The 25,369-nt window shown below is 36.8% G+C and overlaps 1 protein-coding gene across 1 annotated transcript; it reads right to left on the minus strand.

Moving 5' to 3' along the window:
• Window positions 1-5,226: 5,226 nt before the first annotated feature.
• On the minus strand, window positions 5,227-8,304 carry LOC143533162 (putative acetyltransferase At3g50280). The gene is made up of 2 exons (XM_077028017.1): window positions 7,350-8,304; window positions 5,227-5,762 (listed from the first exon to the last, which is right to left on the minus strand). The coding sequence occupies exons 1-2, from the start codon at window positions 8,269-8,271 to the stop codon at window positions 5,347-5,349; spliced, it is 1,338 nt and encodes a 445-aa protein (XP_076884132.1). The 5' UTR covers window positions 8,272-8,304; the 3' UTR covers window positions 5,227-5,346.
• Between the last annotated feature and the right edge of the window lie 17,065 nt (window positions 8,305-25,369).

Genomic DNA, 25,369 nt, shown 5'->3' on the forward strand with positions numbered 1-25,369 from the left:
AGTATCCGAGACTGATTTGCAGTCACTAAATAAATGTTTCAGGGACTAAAAGACATGGTACCAAGGGACACATTGAGGCCTGGATTTTTACGTATCGGTGACCGGCTATTACTCTCCATTGGTGCTATACGATAGGGATTGATTTTTAGTTACTAAAAGCACTATTTAGGACTAGATATCTGTTACTGGCTAGGGACCAGCAAATCAGTCCTGGATAACCAAAAAGTACTGATTACGGAGTATCCGAGACTATCTTTTCAGTCCTTGATACCAATATTTTTTGTATATAGTACGGTCTAATAATACCGTAATATACGGGAGATTTGTAGAATTGCTCGATATATCCTCGATCGGTGTAGAAACTAATCACACCCCCAAATATTGCACGATAAGAGAATTTCTTGTGCTTGATGAATCTCAGGTTGTGCTTGTTGATCCAATGGTACACTAGCCTGCTCTTGTGTAGCCATTTCTGTAAAAACGAGCATGTTTGGACATTAAGAAATATATGTATAATGACCTAAATGCCCTCATTCGTTAAAAACAGAAAGTTTTAACGAATGGATTAAACTCATTCACTAAAGTTAATTAACGAATGTTAGTACAAACCTGCCAAACAACCACCACTACCACTTATTACTAACCACCACCCACCGTTGCCGTCACCCGCCTCCATTAACTCAGCAAAACCTAAAAACTTGCAAACCCTACAAAACTTGAGGTGGCCGACCACTCCATTTCCGGCGGCCTCGTCTCCATCGGTTCCTCCGGCGAAGCAGCCTTGTTTCCTCCACCTACTACATGCCATCACCCACCCCCACCCCAACCACCTGTCACAGTCAAATCAATCACCATCAATTTCATATGGTGAACTCTTGAATACTTCCAAACTTTCATCGAATTAGAGTAATACCTTGATGCTAAGGAACTTAAGAACCTAGTAACAACTTGGTAGCACGTTTAATAATTCTGGGAAGATTTGAACAGGGCCTCCTCACACTTTCTTGGTCGCTAAATTGATCTTCAACCACCAAGAACTTTAAATTGTTAGGAACAAAGGGGTATGTGGGAGTGTTTGAAGAAGTTGAGAATGATTTTGAATGTTTGTATGCATGGATAACCTAGAAGTCGTAGATAACCATCAAAGTGCATCTGACACATTATGGCGTGTGCTGTCAAATTCTTTGTTAAATTAGCTTTGTGACAGATAGGGCTATTCTTCAGGTTAGTTTTATGCGTTTCGGGTTTTTTGGGTCGTGTTCTTCGGGTTTCAACTATTTAAATCCAGACTCGATACATAACCCAAATCTCTCACGGTTTATTTGGGTTTGGGTTTTTCGGGTTGGGTTAATCGGATTTCGAGTATCAAAGGGAAAAAAACCACATTGCTAAATATAAATTTAACATATTCTTCTTTACTCGTAATGTAAAGAAACCAATAAAAAAACAAAAATTAACCGATAAACATCCTATAATGAGCCAAATTTAACAAAGTTCAGCCATAATAAACAAGACTAACATAATCATCTTCAGTATGCTATGATTAGTTATAGTTGTTTTTAGTCATAAATTGAAACACTAATAAACAATAAATAATCGGTTCATAATAGGTGGAATGAGAAGAGTCGATATATACTAATTTATAATAACGTCAGTGGCTAAGGCTTAGCCTATAATACCTAAATTAAATATGGTTTTAAAACTAAGATATTATCTGGGTTGACCCAAAACCTAGAATTCGAACCCAAGAGCCAACCTGAATTACTTCAGTTCGGGTTCGGGTTCGAGTTAGCCTTTTCTCGGGTTCTGGTTTTCTCGGGTTGGGTTTCGGGTTGCGGTTAATAGTAACAGCCCTAGTGACAGACTATCAAAGGATTACACGGCACGTCTCATCCTTTCTTCATGGATAAGACACACTTGAGACGGGGTGTCTCAATTTGTATGCGGGTTTGACGGCACGTCTTAATAAATATATTAAAAGAATAAGGCCTGCTTGATACAAACTGTCTAATGGATGAGACGATCCGTCTCATGCTAAGTTTGGTTAAAATACAGTTTAGTCCATGTACTTAAACTTTGTCAAAATTATCAAGTGGTCCCTCAACTTCTACAGTTGAAAAAAAAAGACGGAAATTTCAGGATATTACACGTTAATTCATTTTCCATTACTTTTCTTTTGTCATATCTAAATATCCTCTTATGCCATGATATATTAAATACATTGTTCTTTAATGTGTTATAAAGTTTTATAATTGTTAGAATTTGAGCCATTTTGGTTTGTGTTTCCGGATCATTAAAATGTTATATTTTACAAGGGATGCTCCAGTGCGTCGTAACACCCTCTTGATTCAAGAACATTAAATGTTAATGATGTTATTACTCTCCATTGTCGTGTACACGTTGAATTCTCCAGTAAGTCGCAACATTCATTTTAATTTGTTAAACTCTATAATCAAATCAAACTTTAACATTAAATTACAACCTTGAAACTTGATTTCATTGGTCTTTCTCGTCTTTATATCTCTCATTTACAAAGGGTTCTGCGTTGGATCCAAGATACATTTACTATCCAGCGGATTCAATGTGCTTTACCAAAATAGTATTTGACCACTTAAATTATACGCCCTAATTCATACTGTCAATTAACGACATGACAAGAGGGCAATAAAAGATTAGAGAAGACGGAAATATAGATTAGGAATATTCGCGCATGTTAAGTTAATAAATGCAACATTCATATAGTATTCTGGCATTCAATATTCTATTCAAGTAAATTATAATTTCAATACCGTTATAAATTATAATATAAGAAGCTGAATCAGTTTTGATATCTGATATTCTAAAACAATCCCAAAGCAGAGTAAGCCTAAATTGTAGAATTTTTTTCTATGATTGTTTTATAAATTCCGTTCCGGTTGCATCTCTTAAAATAAGTGCAGTATCAATTTTTATTTCATTATCTCATAGATTCCAGTTAAAGATTCGTAGAATCGAAATTCCATCGCTGCTAGATCTATAGGATTTTATTTAATATATGATGGGTAACGGGCCAGCCAAAATGATCTTTTTTTATTTGATATGAATGAATATAAATAACTGACAATTTCAAAATAATCTGGGGTAGACGCAATGTCCAAAATACCTGGATTTAATCAGATGCAATTGAAGGATGTTGTAGGTTCATTGATCAGGGTTTGGCAGATGAGCTTTCTAAGTTTTCAAAAATTGAACATACAAATCAATAAATTGACTTTGAATTATTTTTGAAAAGATATCAACTGTTAGAACCCGTGATAAAGGAAAGAGATGTTGTGTATGAATCATTCACATATTCTTCTGAGTTATATGTATCCACGAGACTCATTTGGAAGAACGATAGTCGTAAGTATATCCAAGAACAAACAATTTTGATAGGAAAGATCTTTCTAATGACTTCTTTGGGAGCTTTTGTACTAATCGAATCTATAGAATTGTGATCAATCATATATTGCAAAGTCTCGGTATTTATTACAAGTCAGAATTAAACGATAACGGAATTTTGGTCTATACCGGCACCATAATATCAAATTATGCCATGTATGAATTATACTTTGTAATTTATAGGGGATCTTGGTACTTTATTTATAGTTCTTGCATTAACCGGTCTGGAATTAGGTGTAGCTATATTAAAAGTTTATGTTTTTACGATCTTAACCTGTTTTTACTTGAATGATGTTATAAATCTCCATTAAATTGGTTATTTATTTATAATTGAACAAAAGCGAGGAGGCGAAGCCGCTTTACTAAATTATAGAGGTGAAGGAACGATTCGACTGATCAAGTCAGATAACGAGTTGCTTTTTTTAACACTATAACATGTTTAGTTGTTATTTGTATTATAAGAGCACATAAATGAATTCATGAACTTTTATTGATAACTTGCTGGAAATTTGTTACAAGTTTGGCGAATTTCGCATCCTAATTTAAATATGTTGGGAAAAAAAGAGTAAAAGTCCAGGGATATCTCATCCCGTTCTGAACATAATTTGAAAATGTTCATAGCATTTCTCATGTGTAATTTGTTTAAATACATTTAGTGAAACTAGAAAGCTTTAGGGTTTGCCCTCTGTTAAACTTTATATTTCTCTATAAATGCGTCCGTTTTTATTTTATTTGTGATCTTTGGATATGACTTCGTTACTCTGCTCGTTCGTATTCAAGCACTTGTACTAGTTGACAAGGATTTAAATATACTTATATTTCGCCTTGATTCGTTTATGTTTAGTTTGATTCTATAGATTAGTGTTTCATTCATTTTCTCTTCATCTCGGTTACATATTGATGCAGTGGTGAACGATAACGAAGATCGATTCACGTTGATTCTAAGAATACCCGTGAAGAACTCCCCAAAACTCCCAAATCCCACTCAAAGGTCAAGGGGAAAATGAAGTGAAAAATCTTTATTATCAAAATTGAAGTCTGATATTTCACATTACATGTACTGAATATAAATAGAGTTTCTAATACGAAATGGCCCAAAAAGGGTCATGGGCCAAACACAAACCCAAAAAGAAAAATGCAAAAACCGACAAAAAAAACATAAAAAGGTACATAACTTTATTTAGGAGGCGTTTTTGGGCTTCGGACTTGGGCCAAACCGCCGTGTGCTGTTTGTCACAATGTGCTCCTCGTTTCAAGCTTCGATTTGACTGGTAATGGGCTTGAAACGGAGCTTCGCGGGCCAAGTTATGCCCATTTTCACGGGCCACCTTTGAAAGCACGATTATGGGCCTCCAAATACAACATTACACGTTCTTCAATACTTGGGCCTCCATCACATATCGAGGGTTTCAAACAACATATCTGACTGTTGTTTGAACTCTAAGTTGTGTAAACTTTAGATATCACTGATATCGATTGTTTGGAACCTATATTGATAAGTTTGTTCCATCTCAAGTGTTGGTCTTCTAAACTCTCATAAGTCTATAATAAAAGAAAACGAAGATCAAAGCTATAGATGTCTAGGAAAAAACTTCCTAGAATCTATATATGTCTTTTGTGTTTGTGTTTAATAATTTATGACTACTTAGGTGTTTTCTATCTATATCACCCCTTTGTAATTTAGTATAAACATTTAAAAATGGGTGAGCTTAGTCGGGTTAAAACATGTTTTTAATAAATGTGTCTTGAAAAAACACGTTGTATGAAAGAAATTTATATAATAATATTAATATTTATGATGTACAATCAATATGAAATGCATATAGTGGATACGTTTATCACTCTTTTATTATACTCATTCAAATATTATAAGTTTAGAAAGTGAAATTAAACATTTTATTACATGACTTCATATGGTTTCATCCATCAATAAGTAACAACACTCATGAACTCTTCATCCGATTCAAAAGCCTTCATATTTTTCGAAAGCATGCAGATTTCCAAATCCATGCTCCCCCCACTCTCCCGTCCAGGATAAACCGTCACCTTCCCATCAAACTTATTAGCATACCCACTTAGAACCGCCAATCCATTACCCAAGTTGAATTTGTTTCCATACATATCAAATCTCGGTGAGCTCCCGATATGTACACAACTGGCATCAAAATATCTCGACATTGTATAAACTAAGGGTTTTTCTAGCCAAGAATTCACAAATTCTTGTACAACTTTATCATCATGGTTCACCACCGATTGGTGCAATCGCCATGCGGCCCACGCATTACTATGATGTAGTAACTTTCCCGCCGTTGTTGTTGCTTTCACCGAATGAAGAGAAGTACCTGATTCATATCATATAAAGTTATAGTAATATTTAAAGTTAAAACAATCTCAAACCTTATAACAGCATTCTCATACAATCTATCATCACTAAATCTAAAAAAACTATATTTTCTCTCTCTTTCTCAGTTAAATAATATTTTTATACTTTTATTATTATCATTTCTATCTGTTTCACTCACAATCACTTTTTAAAAATATTAAAAAATTATATGAGATGAACAGTAGTTTTTTTAATATACAAAAAAATTATTGCATTTTCTCTATTATCTACTCCCGAGTCCCGACACCCAAACTACTCCCTAAATTATAAAAACCCCACTCACTAAATTTGATCGTATAAATGTGAATGCTCTGAAATTATAACGTATTAAAATATTATGTTTTTGACTAAACCACATCCTAAGAAAACGCATGCTCGTCTAGTCATCTGGAACCTCATTGTTACCCATATATCTCATTTGGAGGAAATCATAAAAAAAAATCATGTAATTACAATTCTACATCAGGAACCCATCTCAATTACAATTCTAATATTGTGTTCCTGAGTTTCATTATAGGAATGAAAGGAAAAGAAACAAGGAAATGTGTGTTTCCGAGTTTCATTAACACCTTGTTCTTGAGTTTTTTAACTAAGGAAAGAAAAGAAAAGGAGAGGGAAGGATAAGAAAGAGAAGGGAAGGGAAGGGAAGGAAAAAAATTTTAATTAGGTGTGTTCTTGAGTTGGAAGGAAATTAGAGGAAATGAAATGATAACTATGTTAAAAAATAGTTATCCTTAGTAATTATCCCATTTTTGGGAGGATAACTTATTGAAAAAATACATTAATTTAATCCTTCCTAACTCCTCATATTCTTTTCCTTTCCATCCTAAAAAAAAACTCAAAAACACCCATTTTTTTACTATCCTTAGTTTTCCTTTTATTTCCCTCATTTAAAAAAACTCAAAAACAAAGTGTAAAGGAAAGAAAAGGAAAGAAAAAAACAAGGCAAATGAAAAGCAAATTGAATAGATTTATTTTCTTTTCAAATTGGAAAGAATTGAACGAAAATAAAAGAAAAGGAAAAGAGGAAAGAAAGTGAAAATGAAAAAAATATGAAAGGAATCAATTCATTTTCTTTCTCTCCTTAAATCAACTCAGAAACACAACACAGTAGAGCATTTGTATTCTACTTTTTAGTTTTAAATTTAAACTTACATTAATAATTATTTCATTTTTTTTTCTTTTTAAATTTAAATATATTTATCATTAAATTTTCTTTTTCATTTAATCACAACTAATTTTAAAAATTGTTAAAAAAAATTATAGAGGTGAAATTTAACTTTTCAAATATATTAATCTGACAACGTCTTATAATATAATATAGGAGATATGATTTGAATGGTTTGTATATTTTTGAGTGGGGTTTGCATAAGAGAAAAAATGATATTATATAATTGAAAACAAAGAGGGAAAAGAAAAGGATAAAATGGATAGAGAATTTAAAAGTATATTTATTTTACATATTATTATAATATACGTATATGTATAATTATGTTTTATTTTTCACGTGGTCGTTGTTGAAGGCCAAATTAGTGGCGTGCATTACCGAAGTAAGTTTCGGGTAAAGGCGGGGATAGTCTCTTCCTGTTGTCCGCAGCCATTCCGCAAGTGGTTTCTTGCTCCGGCAGTAACCGGCGGGCGCGCGTCATGCATCTCCACACAAGGGCTGCCAGCGCCTGTAACGTAGAAATCTTCGAGGTGTTGCATTCCGAATTCACTTTCGCTTTGAGCTTCGCAAGCGAATCCGACGAAAAATGGAAGATTCGCACCCGTAAGCCTAAAGGATAATTCGGTCTCTCAATGACCTCATCTCCACTAGCAAACGGGAGTGTAATGATCGGGTCGGGTCCTGGCGGTACCCATCTTTTAGTCACCGGAGGACGTGTAATGGTACCGGACCGGAACACTTCCGACCACGAGTTAAAGAAATGCCAAAAGGACGATCCGTCAGCCACCATATGGTTAACTGAACAGCCGATAAAGATTCCATCAATAAGCTCGGTCACCTGAACCGACAACAATGAGAGCTTTGTTCCGTCGTGGCTGATAGCTTTATGATGATCAAAAAACGACTGAACAGTGATTGGGACATCAGTGGGAGTAAGAATACCGGCAATTGTCAAGTTAACGGACGAATGTATGAACCGTGCTCCGGGGCTGTTGTTCGGGTCGATAAACATGGTGAAAGAAGGTGGATTTTGTTGTTTCACGGTGGATAAACGGGCGGCGAGTGGGTAGAAATGGGTAAGGGTGTCGGAAAGGGAGTGTTTGAGGTCATCCAAGAAGGCGGTTATGGAGAAATCTTGAGTTTTTGGTAACGCGTAAAGGAGACCCTTTTGGATGTAATGTGTAGACATCATAGCAAGATCCCATGGCGAAAGATAAACTGGTTTATTAGCTTCTTCTGATATAAATTTTGGTTTGATAAAGGAACTAGATATGATTTCAACACTTGGAGGAGACTCCATTGTAGAAGAAGAGGATGATGGCGAATCGTAGTAGATGGATCTCAATTTAATGTTGGATTTGATCAATTTTTTTAGTTATTGTAATCATTACCTTTATATATATAACCACTAGTATGCATACAGGTTGTTTGTTTACATCTGAATGAAATCAATAGAGGTTGTTTGTTTACATCTGAATAAAACCATTTAGATGGAAACATCTTTATTCATTCAGACTTCAAACTGCTTAGTTCCAGATAGAAAAACATCTGAATAATTAAAATTGGGTCTGAATCATTCAAACAAAGACATGTTGCTGTAACCATAACACTGTAACAAAAACATAATACCAAAATTAAACAGAAACAAATAAACCATAATATAAAATACATTCAAAATTAAACACTGTAACCATAATAGTGTAACCAAAACTAAACAGGAAACAAATAAGCCATAATATAAAATACACTCAAAATAAAGTAATGAATACGAAAACATACAAAGTATCTAAAAATTTATCAAAATGTTTAAAACAAAATTAATTTATGCTAAGAAAATCGACATTCATTTAATATTCGCTCGTCATATTTCCATTTTTCCTTTTCATTTTCTATGTTTATTGTTTCCTCAATTTTATAGAAAAATAAGAGAGAAAGTTAATACATGTTATTTAATGATATACATAATTACAAACATATATGAAATAAAAATATATGTACACACAATATATGAATATACACATATAGATCGAGAAATAACTTATTTAACTAATATATATTATTAGGTTTTGAAGATACCACTTGAAAGTTAAGTCATGAGTATTGAAAAACTAATAAAAGTCCCTATATATTCTAAACAGATATCAGTACCTGAAATACTGTACTTGTAATCTAAATTACCCATATCTATAATAAATTAAAGTACATATACCCATACCATACCCAATAAAAACGTACAGATATTTAGGAAAAAAAATCCCATCATAGTACAGAGAGGCTAACGACATTGTAAATTTTTATATATATAATAAGTTATGACATTTAACATGCCCAGAAATTGTTTATTATAATAGTACTCATGTGGGGTTTAAACTTGTACTCTCTAAAAAAATCCTAGTTTATGTAGTTTTTATTTTCTTAAATTTAATATGTGGCCTGTATATCTCACGAAACTCTTCCACCTAGGATTCATATCATTGAATTTTTATGAATAGTTTTGAAAATTTATTATTTCGTTTGAAGAAAATTAAATAACCAAACTCACAAGTTTTTTTTTTCTTCTAAATAATGCCTACTAGTATTTCAACCCCGTGTTGTGGGGGTTATGAAATCATAGTTGAAGCTCATATTTTGGTGATTGAAAATCCATCGAATCTTTTTTATTTTAATCATCATGGCTTTAAATCAATTAAGTTTTCAATGTACCAAATTAAAAGTAAAAACCGGAAACCTACACTATTTGTCTAGCACTCAAAGCTTTAAAAATGTTAACCCTACTTAAAATACAAATGAAAGAAAAACATATATAACTAAAGTATAAAAAAAATTGAGATGTAAATTAAAATTATCAAGGGTCCGCAATGATTCAAATATAAGCCGTGACCCCAAATAGCGGAGCGTCATCATAACTATAACGAAGATTTAACCATCAAAATAACAACCTAAACTAAATTGTGTAAAAACTGTGAAAGAACCGATGTTGACAAACCTAAATGGGTCGCCACGCATGGCGCCGTGTTTGTGACAAAACAAAACAAACACGTTAAAATCTTAAAATGTTAACGCTAGTGAAAATGCAAATACAACAAAGAAATATATAAGCCAAACTTTGAAAATTGAATTGCAATTTAAGAGGCTCGGATACATAGTTCGTCATTGCCATTACTAACAAAGCATGACTCATTTCTGCTACGGCTGTAACCGAAATTGCCATGCCAAGTAGCGAGCCATCATGATCGCTGGGTAAAACTGGTCGTCATAAGGTCTTACACAACCAATGATATCATCATTAGCATTGCAAAACAGAAACATTCAAATGCGCAAATGTTTATTCCCATCGCCAACAAAGCATGACCCACCCACTCTAACATTTTACAATCTATACCAAAATTTACCCTTTTTATTGTTTCGAATTTTGGGTCAATCCGTTCTTACCATTTTTAACCCATACAACATATTATCGTTTGGCCCGTTTTGAATTTTCAGTCAACCCTGGTTACTTTTTCAGCAACTTGAAGCTGCACGATTCCAAATATACATGATCTGGATGTGAATAAGGTGTTGTTTGTCCTTTCAGAGGTAAAATATCTGCAGTGTGTAGACCGCATCAGCAAACATCTGTAAAAGAAGAAGAGGTGGACTAAACGTCTACAGTCTGCAAAAAGAAAACTGTTTGTTTTTTAATGTTTGTAATCTGATAAAAATAAACTGATAGTAGTGCAGGAACTATGGTAATGGGTGGCGGTGATGTTGGATGATGGGGCTGGATGACGGCGGTGGTTACTTTTCTTTCTTTTAAGAGTTTGGGTGTTTTTGTTAAGTATTTTGTTAGGTAACAAAGCATTTAAAATCACACAAGTATGTTTGATATTTTGTTACCTAACAAATCGTTAAAAATAATAAGTCAACAAAAGTTTTACGATTTAAAATATATTTGAAAAAATATGAAGACATGCACTCATGAATGCACCTCGAACATTTAAGGAACTTTAGACCATGTTTATCAATAACCTTGCATGAGGTTATGCCACTATTGAAGAATTAAAAAATAGATAAAATCAATTTTATTCAACAACCCACTCTTCACCACAACCTAAGTCACATCCTCATTTCATTTAAATATTATTTTTTTCTTTGTTTCTTTCAAACCATTTCTTTTTTATACAATTTGATTTTTTGTTAATAATTTATATATTTTAACTTATTTTAAATTTTTAAAAACACAGTTTTGTTTAGTTTATTTTTATGAGCATTTCGATATAAAATTTATTAAAAACGGAGCATTTTTAAAAACATATATTTTTTTAATATTATTCACGGACCTGTGACTAATACACGGAGTATTAATCTTGAGACTAATACATGGAGTATTAGTCTTGAGACTAGTACATGAGGTATTAATCTTGTTAAAACCCAACAAATATTTTTTTTAAATTTTATTAGATTTATATAATAAATTAAAACATAAATAATATATATGTATTATGTATTAAAATAATTGGGTTTAGTTGGGTTGTGAATAAAAGTGAAAAATTGGGTTAGATTAGGTTGTGTATGTGGTAGAGAGAGAAATTAGTTTTTTTTATTAAAAAGTTGGGTTGTTGATAAACATAGTCTTAATAAAAGTAAAATTAATTAAAAGTTTTTATTATTTTATAAAAAAATAATTAACGTAATATTCGACTTTTAAAATAATAAATAAAAGAATTTTATTTATTTAATTATCAGTTATCATGTAATTAGGTTAATTAATAATAATAAGTTGGGTGGTGAACTTGGGAAATAAAAGATAGCTTAGAGAATGATTATAGGTCTAGGGTCCATGGGTTTGAGGGTATTTAAACACCCTAAACCTCCCTAAAACTCAAAACCCTCATTCCATAATCTCGCCTCACACTAAAAACATGCACAAATATTATGTTATCATTTCAGTCTTAGATATGTGCTTGGATCAAGGCGAGTTGTACTAGATCTTTGATAAAAAACAAGAAACATAACCCGATTCACGTGTTGGGTCCAACCTGAAGTAAAATCGGTTCCAAGGAGGTACGTTTTTTATTAAATGGTTGAGTGTTTGAGGTCGGTTTTCCATGAAGCTTGCTAGGATAGTAAATCGGACCCGAGCATGTAAGAAGAACATAAGCTTGGTGAAAACCGAGTTAACAGGTGTGATTTAGGACGAACGAGTATGTCCGTACCATGTAAAATCAAGTAGATGAGGTTGTTATAACCCAAAACCTGTTATAACAGTAAAACGGGTCATAAGGAAAGGTTAAATGACAAAAAATCGTTGAAAGAACGATGTTAAGATCATAGATCTATAATCTAAGCTACTTGAACACAATTCACTACCAATGGAAGCCAGATATTTTTACATGTCGTGTTGTTGCCAAACCCTAGCTTTTGCGATCATAATCCAATCGGCTTCTTCATGATTAGTCGCCAATCTGATTATGTTATCTGAAGCTATTGCTGAACCAAAATAAAATGGAATATGTAAGGCTATTTTCTAGTTAAACCAAATAGAACCAATGTGACATCTGCCCGATCCGACCCGACCCAGGTACCCGTTTCTCTGACCCGATCTCTTTCTTTTATGATTTAATATTTATTTATACTTATATTTTACTTTCAATAATAATAATATACTTTTCCCTCCCGCCTCTTTCTCTCTCTTTCTTTCCGCCGTTCCGTCCCTCTCCTTTTCTCTCTTTCCGCCTTCTTTTCCCTCTTGTCGCCGTCCCGCCCTTAAGCCTTGTTTCCCTCTTTTTCTTCAACTCTTTTGTTCCTTCCCGCCTAAGGTTGTCTGCGCAGACTCCTTACAAGGAATCCTGCGTGAAGACCATCTGTTTCAGCGATACGCGAGACGAACTCTTCTCGCAGCGCGCTAAGAATGCATGTTCTTCCCGCAATGCGCTAAGAATGTATGTTCTTCCCGCGATGCGCTTAGAATTCCAGGTTCTTCACGCAGCGCGCTAAGGAATTGTGATTCTTCCCGCAGCACGCTAAGGTTTGTTGTGCCAGCCTTCGCGCTCGCGCACTCAGCCTTCTCGTGCTTGACCCTTTAGTCTAGTCTTCTGTTTATTCTAGCCGTTTGCTTTTGTAATGTCTTTTCTTCTGAGCTGTTGACCTAACCTATCTAATGTCTGAAAAGTTACTTTCGGCGCAGCATGCGCACCAACCCCATTGGTTGGCAGATAAAGTGACTGACATTATCTTTTGAGATCTGCTTTTGCCATGCTTGACCAGTACCTTTATCTGACCCGCCCATGCTTTTTACTGTTCCCTGACAGCTTTTCCTTTGCCCCCTGCAGCTGCCATATCTTTCTATATCTTTTGCTTTTGTTTTCTTATGCTTTTGATATCTTTTGCTTGATCCTGTTAAAGATCTTTTCCCCTTTTTCTGATTTATGTCTCCTAGGGTTTCTCTATAAATAATAATAATATTTTCATAACACTACACACACAAAACACTTAATCTCTCCTGTTCTCTTGCTCCTTGCTCTCTCTGCCGCCTCCTCTCTGCCTCCGTCTTCCTCTCCGTTCTGCCCTGCTTTTCCGGTAATATATATATTATATATAATAATTTACTTATTAATTATGCTAACTTATAATCAAGACTTAAAACAGATCGTTAAAACAATAATCTTATTTATAGGTTAACTTGTGCTTGTTTAAAGTTGGTTCTTGCTTTATCTTACACCGCACCGTTTATCAAGTGAGTAATCTCGTACCTAATCCCTTTTTGCTTTTAATGTTTTGGGATGTTCATGTGTTCATACAAACTTAGAGTCTTAAACTTGTTTATGAGCTTTAGTCGCGCAGTATCCCATGTGTTGAGGACGTTTACTTGGCTGTTTATTTGTATGTGTGTATCATTAACCGCTTTGTTCGGCCTATTCCGCAGTTTTCATGGATCCATTAGATGAACACGGGAGACCTATCGTTTACGGTTTTCTTTGTTTACACTTGCACAGATGTTTTCTCGTTTTTGTGCTCAATTGGGAGCACGGATTGAACTATGAACTATGAGCTATGATCTATCTAGGCTTGATCACAATCTGATTGCACCCTTGTTAAACACCAGACATACACGTGTTGCGCGCAGATTTATTGTTATCTATGTATTGTATTAAACTTGATTTCTCACCAACACGCAAGTGTTTGACGTTTATTTTAACACATGTTCAGGTTTGCAGTAGCTGTTTTGGAGCTTGTGGACACGTAGGACGTTTTTACTTTTGGACCTAGAATTAAAATGTATCAAGACAAGTTAATGTTGTTTGAATGTTATAATTTATAATATATTGATTTATGTTTGATTTATGTTCTTTATTTTCCCCGCTGCGCGTGCGCGATAAAATGTGTATTAATAAATATTGACACCAATAGTGTCGCGAGTAATGAAGCAATATGTGGCGCCCCGATGTATAATCCGCCTTTGGTCGGGGTGTTACAGATTGGTATCAGAGCTCGTTGACTTTAGGATAGGTGGTTAGACGTAACGGCCTAGAATACCTAAGAGTCCCTTCTCGCGCATGAGAGAAATCTCATGTTTGCGCGCTTATTGTTAATTACTCGTTATTTATGAATATGCTCGCGCTTGCGCAGTATATGATTTTATGTTTTATTCCGCGATATTTCGATTTTTGCTGAATTTCGATTTTTATTGATTTTTCTTGCCTATTCGTTTGTTGGGATTTGAAGATCCGAAAAGTCATGGTGATACATGAATAGTTGATTTTCAATTTCCATTTACGATTATGTTCTGAGGTTGGAAACTTGAAAAGTCATGGTGATACATGAATTGTCAACCTCCAATACTCATTTTCTTGTATATTTTATATTGAGGATTGAAAAGTCATGGTGATACGTGAATCGTCAACCTCCAATGCTCGTTTGCTCGTATATTTTAAATTGGGAATTCAGAAAGTCATGGTGATACATGAATTGTCGATTCTTGATTCGAATTTGTTACCTTTATTAAGTCTGCATTTAGGATCATTTATTTTACTTTAACTTTTGATAGCATCTAACTCCGTGAAACCAAGCTTTATAAGATTAAAACTTTGCGATAAAAACCAAGATATTAACTAAAATTAAAATTTTTATAGAATGCCTCCGCTATCTCGCCGATTTCAGAGAAGAGAAGCCTCGCGTATGCGTAGACAGCAACGTTCCCAGGAAATGGCCGCCGCGATAGCCCAAGCCTTGAGCCAAAACAATACCTCGAGTTATAACATTAAGTCCTTTAACGCGGGTAACCCTCCAAAGTTCACAGGTCTTGAAGGAGCCACCGTGATGCTCCAATGGCTCGAAAAGATTGAAAACACTTTCCTCCATACCCAATGCCCCTCAGACAGACGAACCCTATATGCTTCCAGTGTCCTGGAATCCAGAGCGCTTACATGGTGGAATGGAGTAGCTCATGCGCGTGGCGCAGAGGCTGCTTCTAGCATGACATGGGAGGAATTCAAGGAAATTCTTACGCGAGAATTCTGCCCTCCCAACGAAGTTAAGCGCCTGGAGGAGGAATTTTGGAATCTTAAGCAGTACAGTGGTGAAGCGCGCGAGTACGCGACGCGCTTCCACGAGCTAAGCTTACTGGTCCCTCACCTTGTTACCCCTTCCCGCCGAGCCATAGAGAAATTCCTTGGGGGTCTCCCCATGGAAATTCAAGATTCTGTATGGGCCAGAAACCCAGTTACCCTCTCTGACGCCATTGAGTTGACCGCTGTGCTCAGCGACAACCATGTCAGAGCAGGAACCCTGTTCCTGCGGGGAACTGAGAAGACCAAACCCACCAAGACTGCCCCTGGACCAACAGAAACCAAACCTGAACCCTCAAACCGTAACAACCTCAAGCGCAGGCGCAAGGCCTATGCGCTTACCAACCCGCCCATTGCCCAGCAACCCATTTATCAACCTCCAGTTTACGCGCCTAACCCTCTGTCAACCTACCCAACACCTCCTGTAGTCCACAACTATGCCTTAACCAATCCCGCACTCCCTGCCCCGCCACCTAAGAAACCTTACACAGGAAACCATCCCTTTTGCCCAACCTGTAGATTTCACCACCCAACCCAAACCCCGTGTCGACTTTGTACCCGATGTGGCCGTACTGGTCACACTGCTGAGAACTGTAGAGTCCTTCCCGCCAATCCAATTGCGCCAACACCACCAGTCTACCCGCAGAACCCACAACCAACCTACCAAAACCCACGACCCAGATCGTGCTTTAACTGCGGTGATCCCAGTCATTTCCGGAACGCGTGCCCGAGACTACAAGTGCAAATCACACAAGCGAATCCGGTGAACCAGATTTCAAACCAAGTGACGCGTGGACGAGCTTTTAACATAACCGCGCACCAAGCGCAAGCGAATAATGACGTAGTTAATGGTACATTTTTGCTTAACGGATTTTATGCCTCTATACTTTTTGATACTGGCGCCGATCGAAGTTTTATCTCTCGCGCCTTCGAGCAGAAGCTTGCGCGACCGCGCAACAATTTAAAAGAAGATTTTTCAGTTGAATTGGCTAACGGTGAAACTGTTTTAATAAACTCAGTGATTAAAGATTGTACGCTTAACCTTAACGAAAACGATTTTCTGATTGACCTCATCCCCATGCCTCTTGGAAGCTTTGATGTTATCATTGGTATGGACTGGCTTACGCATAATCGCGCCGAAGTTATTTGCGCCAAGAAGATGATTCGCATACCTCGAGAAAATGGTGATCTTCATATCTGCGGCGAAAAACCCTCCAGTGGTCTTAAACTTATGTCTTGCGCCGAAGCCCGAAGACTCATGCGGAAGAAGTGTATTGCATTTTTAGCCCATGTGGTTAAACCTGCTGAAGAAAAGAAGCTTCGCGATATCCCTGTCGTGCGTGATTTCCCTGAAGTTTTTCCTGATGATCTTCCTGGTATCCCTCCCGCTCGTGAAGTTGAGTTCCGTATTGATCTTATCCCTGGTGCTTCCCCCGTAGCTAAATCTCCTTATCGTCTTGCACCCGCTGAGATGCAAGAATTGGCCAGCCAACTTCAGGAGTTGACCGCTAAAGGATTCATTCGCCCTAGCTCTTCGCCCTGGGGTGCTCCGGTGTTGTTCGTTAAAAAGAAAGATGGATCGTTTCGCATGTGTATTGATTACCGCGAGTTGAACAAACTCACCATTAAAAACCGGTATCCCTTACCGCGTATTGACGACCTCTTTGATCAACTCCAAGGTGCCTCCTGCTTCTCGAAGATCGATCTCCGCTCTGGCTATCACCAGTTGCGCATCCGCGATGAAGATGTTCCGAAGACTGCTTTTCGAACTCGTTATGGCCATTTTGAATTCTTGGTCATGTCCTTCGGTTTAACCAACGCACCCGCCGTTTTCATGGATCTAATGAATCGGGTGTGTAGGCCTTTCTTGGATAAATTCGTGATTGTGTTTATCGATGATGTTCTGGTGTATTCTAAGACCAAGGCCGAGCATGAGCAACATCTCCGATTGGTATTGCAAAAGCTCCGAACCGAGCAGCTCTATGCTAAGCTTTCCAAGTGTGAATTCTGGTCTGATGAAGTACAGTTTCTTGGTCACGTTGTAAACGAGATGGGTATACATGTCGACCCATCCAAGATTGAAGCAATCAAGAACTGGATTACGCCATCCTCTCCTTCTGAGATCCGTTCCTTTCTGGGCTTAGCTGGTTACTACCGGCGATTCATTTCGAACTTCTCGAAGATCGCTTTGCCTTTAACAGCTCTAACGCACAAAGGTAAACCGTATATTTGGGGCTCGAAGCAAGAAGAAGCCTTTCTAACGCTCAAGCGTTTGTTGTGTGAAGCTCCTGTTCTTGCGCTACCTGAGGGTAATGATGATTTTGTCGTGTATTGCGATGCATCCAACCAAGGTCTCGGTTGTGTTCTTATGCAACGAGGCAAGGTTATCGCTTACGCATCAAGGCAACTCAAGGTTCATGAAAAGAATTATACAACTCACGACCTCGAACTAGGTGCAGTTGTTTTTGCCTTGAAGATCTGGAGACACTACCTTTATGGTACTAAGTGTATCCTCTACACTGACCATAAAAGCCTTCAGCATATCTTTGATCAAAAGGAACTTAACATGAGGCAACGCCGATGGAACGAACTCATCAGCGATTACGATTGTGAGATCCGGTATCATCCTGGTAAGGCTAATATGGTAGCCGATGCGCTCAGCCGAAAACCCTGCCAGCTTAACTGTATCTTGCCGCGCACCCAGCTTCACTTCGCGCCGATTCAAAGCAACCTTGAATCGCGTATTCGTGACGCGCAGCGCGCATCCATCAGTAATGGTAACCTTCGCGCCGAGTTAGCGTGTGGCGCGGAAGCGCACTTTGTCCCTAATCTGAGTGGAATTCTCTGTTATCTTAATCGCATCTGGATTCCCTTTGATGAGAATCTTCGCGCTGATATCCTGAGTGAAGCGCACAAATCTCGGTATTCTATTCATCCTGGCGCTGATAAGATGTACAAGGATTTGCGCATAACTTATTGGTGGCCCGGTATGAAGAAGGATATTGCTGTGTTCGTAGCTAGATGTCTGACTTGTTCTAAAGTGAAAGCTGAACACCAACGCCCATCTGGTTTGCTCGAACAACCAGAAATTCCTACGTGGAAATGGGAATGTGTAGCGATGGACTTTATTACCAAGTTACCTTTGACAGCAAGCAAACATGATAGCATTTGGGTAATATTGGATCGTTTGACTAAGTCTGCTCACTTCCTGCCCATTCGTGAAAACTACCGTGTTGAGCAACTCGCGCAGCTTTATGTCAAGGAAATTGTCTGCCGCCATGGTACTCCTTTGAGCATCATATCCGATCGCGATGGCCGTTTTATATCTCGCTTTTGGAAATCTCTCCAATCTGCGCTAGGAACTCGCTTGGACATGAGTACGGCATATCATCCTCAGACTGACGGTCAGTCTGAGCGAACTATTCAAACTCTTGAGGATATGCTCCGATCTTGTGTTCTTGATTTTGGAGGTAATTGGGATTCGCACCTGCCTTTGATCGAGTTCTCTTATAATAACAGCTATCATTCCAGTATTGGTATGGCCCCATTTGAAGCACTTTACGGTCGTAAGTGCCGCTCCCCGATTTGTTGGAGCGAAGTGGGTGAAACTCAAATCACAGGACCCGAACTTGTTCAAGAGACAACTGATAAAATCGCCAAGATCCGTGATCATCTGCTGACTGCCAGGAGCCGACAGAAGAGTTACGCAGATCGTAGGCGAAAGCCTCTCGAATTTCAAGTTGGTGATCTTGTTCTCCTCAAAGTGTCGCCTTGGAAAGGTGTTGTCCGCTTTGGGAAGAAAGGTAAGCTTGCTCCTCGTTATGTTGGTCCATTCAAGATTCTCGCGCGTGTGGGAAAAGTTGCCTACAGACTTGACCTGCCGCCCGCGCTCAGTAATGTGCATCCAACGTTCCATGTATCCAATCTCAAGAAGTGTTTAGCTGACGAGAACCTTCACATTCCACTTGATGAAGTTCAAGTTGATGAAACTATGCATTTCGTTGAGAAGCCTGTTGAGATTATGGATCGCGAGGTTAAGCAAACCAAGCGCAGTCGTATCCCTATCGTGAAAGTTCGTTGGGAGTCCAAGCGCGGAGCCGAGTTTACATGGGAAAGGGAAGATCAAATGAAGATCAAGTACCCGCACCTGTTCTCTGCGCAACCTACTTCGAGATAAATTTCGGGACGAAATTTCTTAAAGTAGGGGAGACTGTGACATCTGCCCGATCCGACCCGACCCAGGTACCCGTTTCTCTGACCCGATCTCTTTCTTTTATGATTTAATATTTATTTATACTTATATTTTACTTTCAATAATAATAATATACTTTTCCCTCCCGCCTCTTTCTCTCTCTTTCTTTCCGCCGTTCCGTCCCTCTCCTTTTCTCTCTTTCCGCCTTCTTTTCCCTCTTGTCGCCGTCCCGCCCTTAAGCCTTGTTTCCCTCTTTTTCTTCAACTCTTTTGTTCCTTCCCGCCTAAGGTTGTCTGCGCAGACTCCTTACAAGGAATCCTGCGTGAAGACCATCTGTTTCAGCGATACGCGAGACGAACTCTTCTCGCAGCGCGCTAAGAATGCATGTTCTTCCCGCAATGCGCTAAGAATGTATGTTCTTCCCGCGATGCGCTTAGAATTCCAGGTTCTTCACGCAGCGCGCTAAGGAATTGTGATTCTTCCCGCAGCACGCTAAGGTTTGTTGTGCCAGCCTTCGCGCTCGCGCACTCAGCCTTCTCGTGCTTGACCCTTTAGTCTAGTCTTCTGTTTATTCTAGCCGTTTGCTTTTGTAATGTCTTTTCTTCTGAGCTGTTGACCTAACCTATCTAATGTCTGAAAAGTTACTTTCGGCGCAGCATGCGCACCAACCCCATTGGTTGGCAGATAAAGTGACTGACATTATCTTTTGAGATCTGCTTTTGCCATGCTTGACCAGTACCTTTATCTGACCCGCCCATGCTTTTTACTGTTCCCTGACAGCTTTTCCTTTGCCCCCTGCAGCTGCCATATCTTTCTATATCTTTTGCTTTTGTTTTCTTATGCTTTTGATATCTTTTGCTTGATCCTGTTAAAGATCTTTTCCCCTTTTTCTGGATTTATGTCTCCTAGGGTTTCTCTATAAATAATAATAATATTTTCATAACACTACACACACAAAACACTTAATCTCTCCTGTTCTCTTGCTCCTTGCTCTCTCTGCCGCCTCCTCTCTGCCTCCGTCTTCCTCTCCGTTCTGCCCTGCTTTTCCGGTAATATATATATTATATATAATAATTTACTTATTAATTATGCTAACTTATAATCAAGACTTAAAACAGATCGTTAAAACAATAATCTTATTTATAGGTTAACTTGTGCTTGTTTAAAGTTGGTTCTTGCTTTATCTTACACCGCACCGTTTATCAAGTGAGTAATCTCGTACCTAATCCCTTTTTGCTTTTAATGTTTTGGGATGTTCATGTGTTCATACAAACTTAGAGTTTTAAACTTGTTTATGAGCTTTAGTCGCGCAGTATCCCATGTGTTGAGGACGTTTACTTGGCTGTTTATTTGTATGTGTGTATCATTAACCGCTTTGTTCGGCCTATTCCGCAGTTTTCATGGATCCATTAGATGAACACGGGAGACCTATCGTTTACGGTTTTCTTTGTTTACACTTGCACAGATGTTTTCTCGTTTTTGTGCTCAATTGGGAGCACGGATTGAACTATGAACTATGAGCTATGATCTATCTAGGCTTGATCACAATCTGATTGCACCCTTGTTAAACACCAGACATACACGTGTTGCGCGCAGATTTATTGTTATCTATGTATTGTATTAAACTTGATTTCTCACCAACACGCAAGTGTTTGACGTTTATTTTAACACATGTTCAGGTTTGCAGTAGCTGTTTTGGAGCTTGTGGACACGTAGGACGTTTTTACTTTTGGACCTAGAATTAAAATGTATCAAGACAAGTTAATGTTGTTTGAATGTTATAATTTATAATATATTGATTTATGTTTGATTTATGTTCTTTATTTTCCCCGCTGCGCGTGCGCGATAAAATGTGTATTAATAAATATTGACACCAATAGTGTCGCGAGTAATGAAGCAATATGTGGCGCCCCGATGTATAATCCGCCTTTGTCGGGGTGTTACAACCAATGGGTCACGTTCTCATCAGATTTCGAAATGTAGTTCCGTTAATCTGTCAATTGATCATTCTCCTAATTACTACTCAAATATAAGCTGATGTTTTAATTCGTTTTTGTGACCTTAAAATCAACTAATTTCCTCCAGATCTGTATTTAATCCTCGGTTTTGGGTCTGCCTGCCAGGTGTTCGATAAAATGTCTCAGTGAGTTAATCGGATTATTTTGGGTTTACAGAGGGTACAAGTTGCTCTCCTTTTTTCTCTTAGTTCGGGTTTTACTCTCATGTCACACCCCGACCAAGGCGGCGGAACATGTCGGGATGCAACGTGATTTGACAAATGCATAAGACACTATTTAAAGTGACAATATTTAATCAACTCATTTTATTTCATAAATCAATAAACAACACATTTCGTTCATACAAACAAATTGAAAACAAGTAACAATTATATTGTTCGTTTTACTAATATCCTAATAGTCTTGGTAACGTTTTTCGTCAAGTCCTCGAGTCAACAAAAGTCAAACCTGTAACATTTCATAAAATAAAGTTTGTCAACACAAAGGTTGGTGAGCAATTCATAAGTTTGAGCATATAAGTAGTGACAAAAAGCCACAAAACTTGTATACGAAATGATAAATAAAAGCAATAACTTGGATAAATAGATATCGCTAATAGAATTACGTTAGCGACACCTAGCTATAAGGGGATGCCAAATAGTCTAGGATTGAATAGTTATCGTTAATTGCAATACGTTAACGACACCTGCTATAAGGGGATGCCAAATAGTCTAGGATTTTATAGTTCCACCAACCAAAAGCGATAAACACATAGGCATATAATCATAGAACACCAAATCGAGCAATTATTTAAGTAAAGTATACAATAACGTTTGTGGATTAAGATTCAAGTATAAAGCATTTAATTGAATAAGTATGAAATGTCACCCCAAAACAAAAGATGGAAAACGGGGTATGAAAGTACTCACGTTCAAGTAATAAACTTGAAAGATGATAATTTGGAGATTTGCCAGAACGACGGGTTTAACGAATAATGCCTAAAAGGAAATAAGTCTTGGATTTAAAATGGTTGTCCTGAAGATCTTTAAATAAAATAATTGTTGTGAAAAGTAAACAATTAAAGTTCAGGGTTTAAAATGTAACTATTTAAGAATTTATAATAATAACCTCTATAAAATGTAAGTTTCCTCAAAATCGGGTTAAAGAATCTAACCTTAATATTTACTTAACCTATGTTAAGTAATAAGGTGGGAAAAATGCAAAGATGCAAATTCCTTTGGGATAAAGATACTAAAACGGGTCTCTAACGAGTGTTTCGGGTTGTTGGTTCGGGTCTTGATAATTGGTCAAACCCAAAGTCAACTTTCCAAAATAATGAATGTTATGAGATAACTCAATAAAACTTATTAAGACTTAACCAAGTATGTAGTTCTATTGTTTTATAACTAACAACGCACGTTAAGCAAATGTTCAGTTTTGTCGGTCCAAACTATGTTATGAGATCAAGTTGGATCCAACATTTCCAAGTAGTTAAGAAAATAATTAAAATCAATTTGTAAACTATTTTTAAAGAAATATACAAGTCTTGATAGCTAAAAGCACACTTGTGTGTCTTAAGCGAGTAAAAAACGGATTGGTTCGGATTCCATCTCATAATACGTTCCTTGATGGTCTCCACATGCCCAAATAACAAGTACTTGTATAATAGTTTACAAATGAAAATACTTAAGTTTTACAACTAAAAAGTTAACAACAAAGTCTTTAAACAAAAGTTCGGTTTACAGTCTAGATCTATTTACGGATAAACCGAAGCATAGACTCTTAGAACTCATAACCATGGAACTTGTAAATATAACAAATAAACTAAAATGAGAAGAAGTTAAGCAAGATTAATATGGGCAAACAAGTTATATAAGTGTATATATATCAATGACCACGAAATTCCTGCATGAAGCCTTGCCTCCCACCAAAGGTAACAAGGGGTGTGTATTATGTATATGTTGTACCACCATATTCAAGTATTAATAAGATTATATAAGCTAATTAGAATGAAAGATTAAACTCGGTTAGACTTTTGGAAGTCAAACATTCAAGAACACATAAATAAACAACCTTGGATCTTTGATGTTTGAGAGAGTTTTTGGAGATGTAGCAAGTGTAAAAATGAAGGAGATGGGTGTGTATACATAGGGTAAGGGTCAAAGCTTCTTTGCAAGGTTCTCTTTTATGTTTGCATGAAAATAGATTAGTTAAACAAATAAGCAAAATACAAAAAGCAAAAAAAAAAAACGAATCTGCATGTTTGAGGCCGCCACCCGCGACCCCCTGCCTCTTGGTGGTCGGGCGGTGCGGTGCCTCCCAGGGGTGGGGTTGGTCAGCTCGTCTTGCGTGGTTCGTTTCGCGTCCCGGAAATTTGTTTTCGATGTAGTTTGAGCGTTTTAAAGGCGTTTCGAATCCGTAAAAAGGGTTATTCAAATTGAAAATGTGGGAATGATTTAGTAACATAAAATCCAATATTTTATATATTTGAAATGTTCGGGATATAAATCGGGTCGATTTACGTAATAAACGAATACATAAACGAATAAAATTAAAACCCGAAATTGACGAATGTCACAATATCACCAACTTTTTGGAAATTTCATCCCGAAATTAAAAATAAACTCGAAGAAAAGGTAATTACTAACTAAATGTCACTTTTGATAAAACAATTGCATGAAAATATTTTTTTAAGCAAAGAAAAACGTCAAATCATTGCATGATTCGAAAAACACTACAAATGAGAAACATAATAAGGACACTTATATATAGGATGTACCGGCGGCGTATCCACCATGCCCTTATCATGATTCGCATTTTTATCGTTTTTCTGCCATCATTCTCGGGTCTGAGTTATTGCATACAACCGCACTTACTATGGCTTTCATACGAGGATTTCAATAATTAAGTGTGCACCCATAATTACTTAGATCGTTGTATGGTCCACATGGTTCGTCCCATTGTGTGGATTAAAAGGCATATTTATTTTGAAATCTTAAACATTAGAAACGTGTATAAATCTGTTGAATTTTACACATATTGATAAAATAATACCTGCGGTTGGAAATTTTGGGGTTGACTTTTTAAATAAGTAGGAAAATGGAATAAATAATTGAAGCAATTAAATCTTAAAATATAAACCAAAGTGAAAATATCAATTTGGTTTAAATAAGCAAAGACGATTGAATAATATAAAATTTAGGGCAAACAATTACGAAACGAGATTTGAAGTCAAATGCCCTCAATGTGAAAGAATAAGTAAATCATTAAAATTATACGCCCTAATTCATACTGTCAATTAACGACATGACAAGAGGGCAATAAAAGATTAGAGAAGACGGAAATATAGATTAGGAATATTCGCGCATGTTAAGTTAATAAATGCAACATTCATATAGTATTCTGGCATTCAATATTCTATTCAAGTAAATTATAATTTCAATACCGTTATAAATTATAATATAAGAAGCTGAATCAGTTTTGATATCTGATATTCTAAAACAATCCCAAAGCAGAGTAAGCCTAAATTGTAGAATTTTTTTCTATGATTGTTTTATAAATTCCGTTCCGGTTGCATCTCTTAAAATAAGTGTAGTATCAATTTTTATTTCATTATCTCATAGATTCCAGTTAAAGATTCATAGAATCGAAATTCCATCGCTG

This window comes from Bidens hawaiensis, unplaced genomic scaffold (genome assembly GCF_021521415.1).
Source record: "Bidens hawaiensis isolate Kalapana, Puna unplaced genomic scaffold, B.hawaiensis_p1.1 tig00009621_1, whole genome shotgun sequence".
Taxonomy (NCBI): domain Eukaryota; kingdom Viridiplantae; phylum Streptophyta; class Magnoliopsida; order Asterales; family Asteraceae; genus Bidens; species Bidens hawaiensis.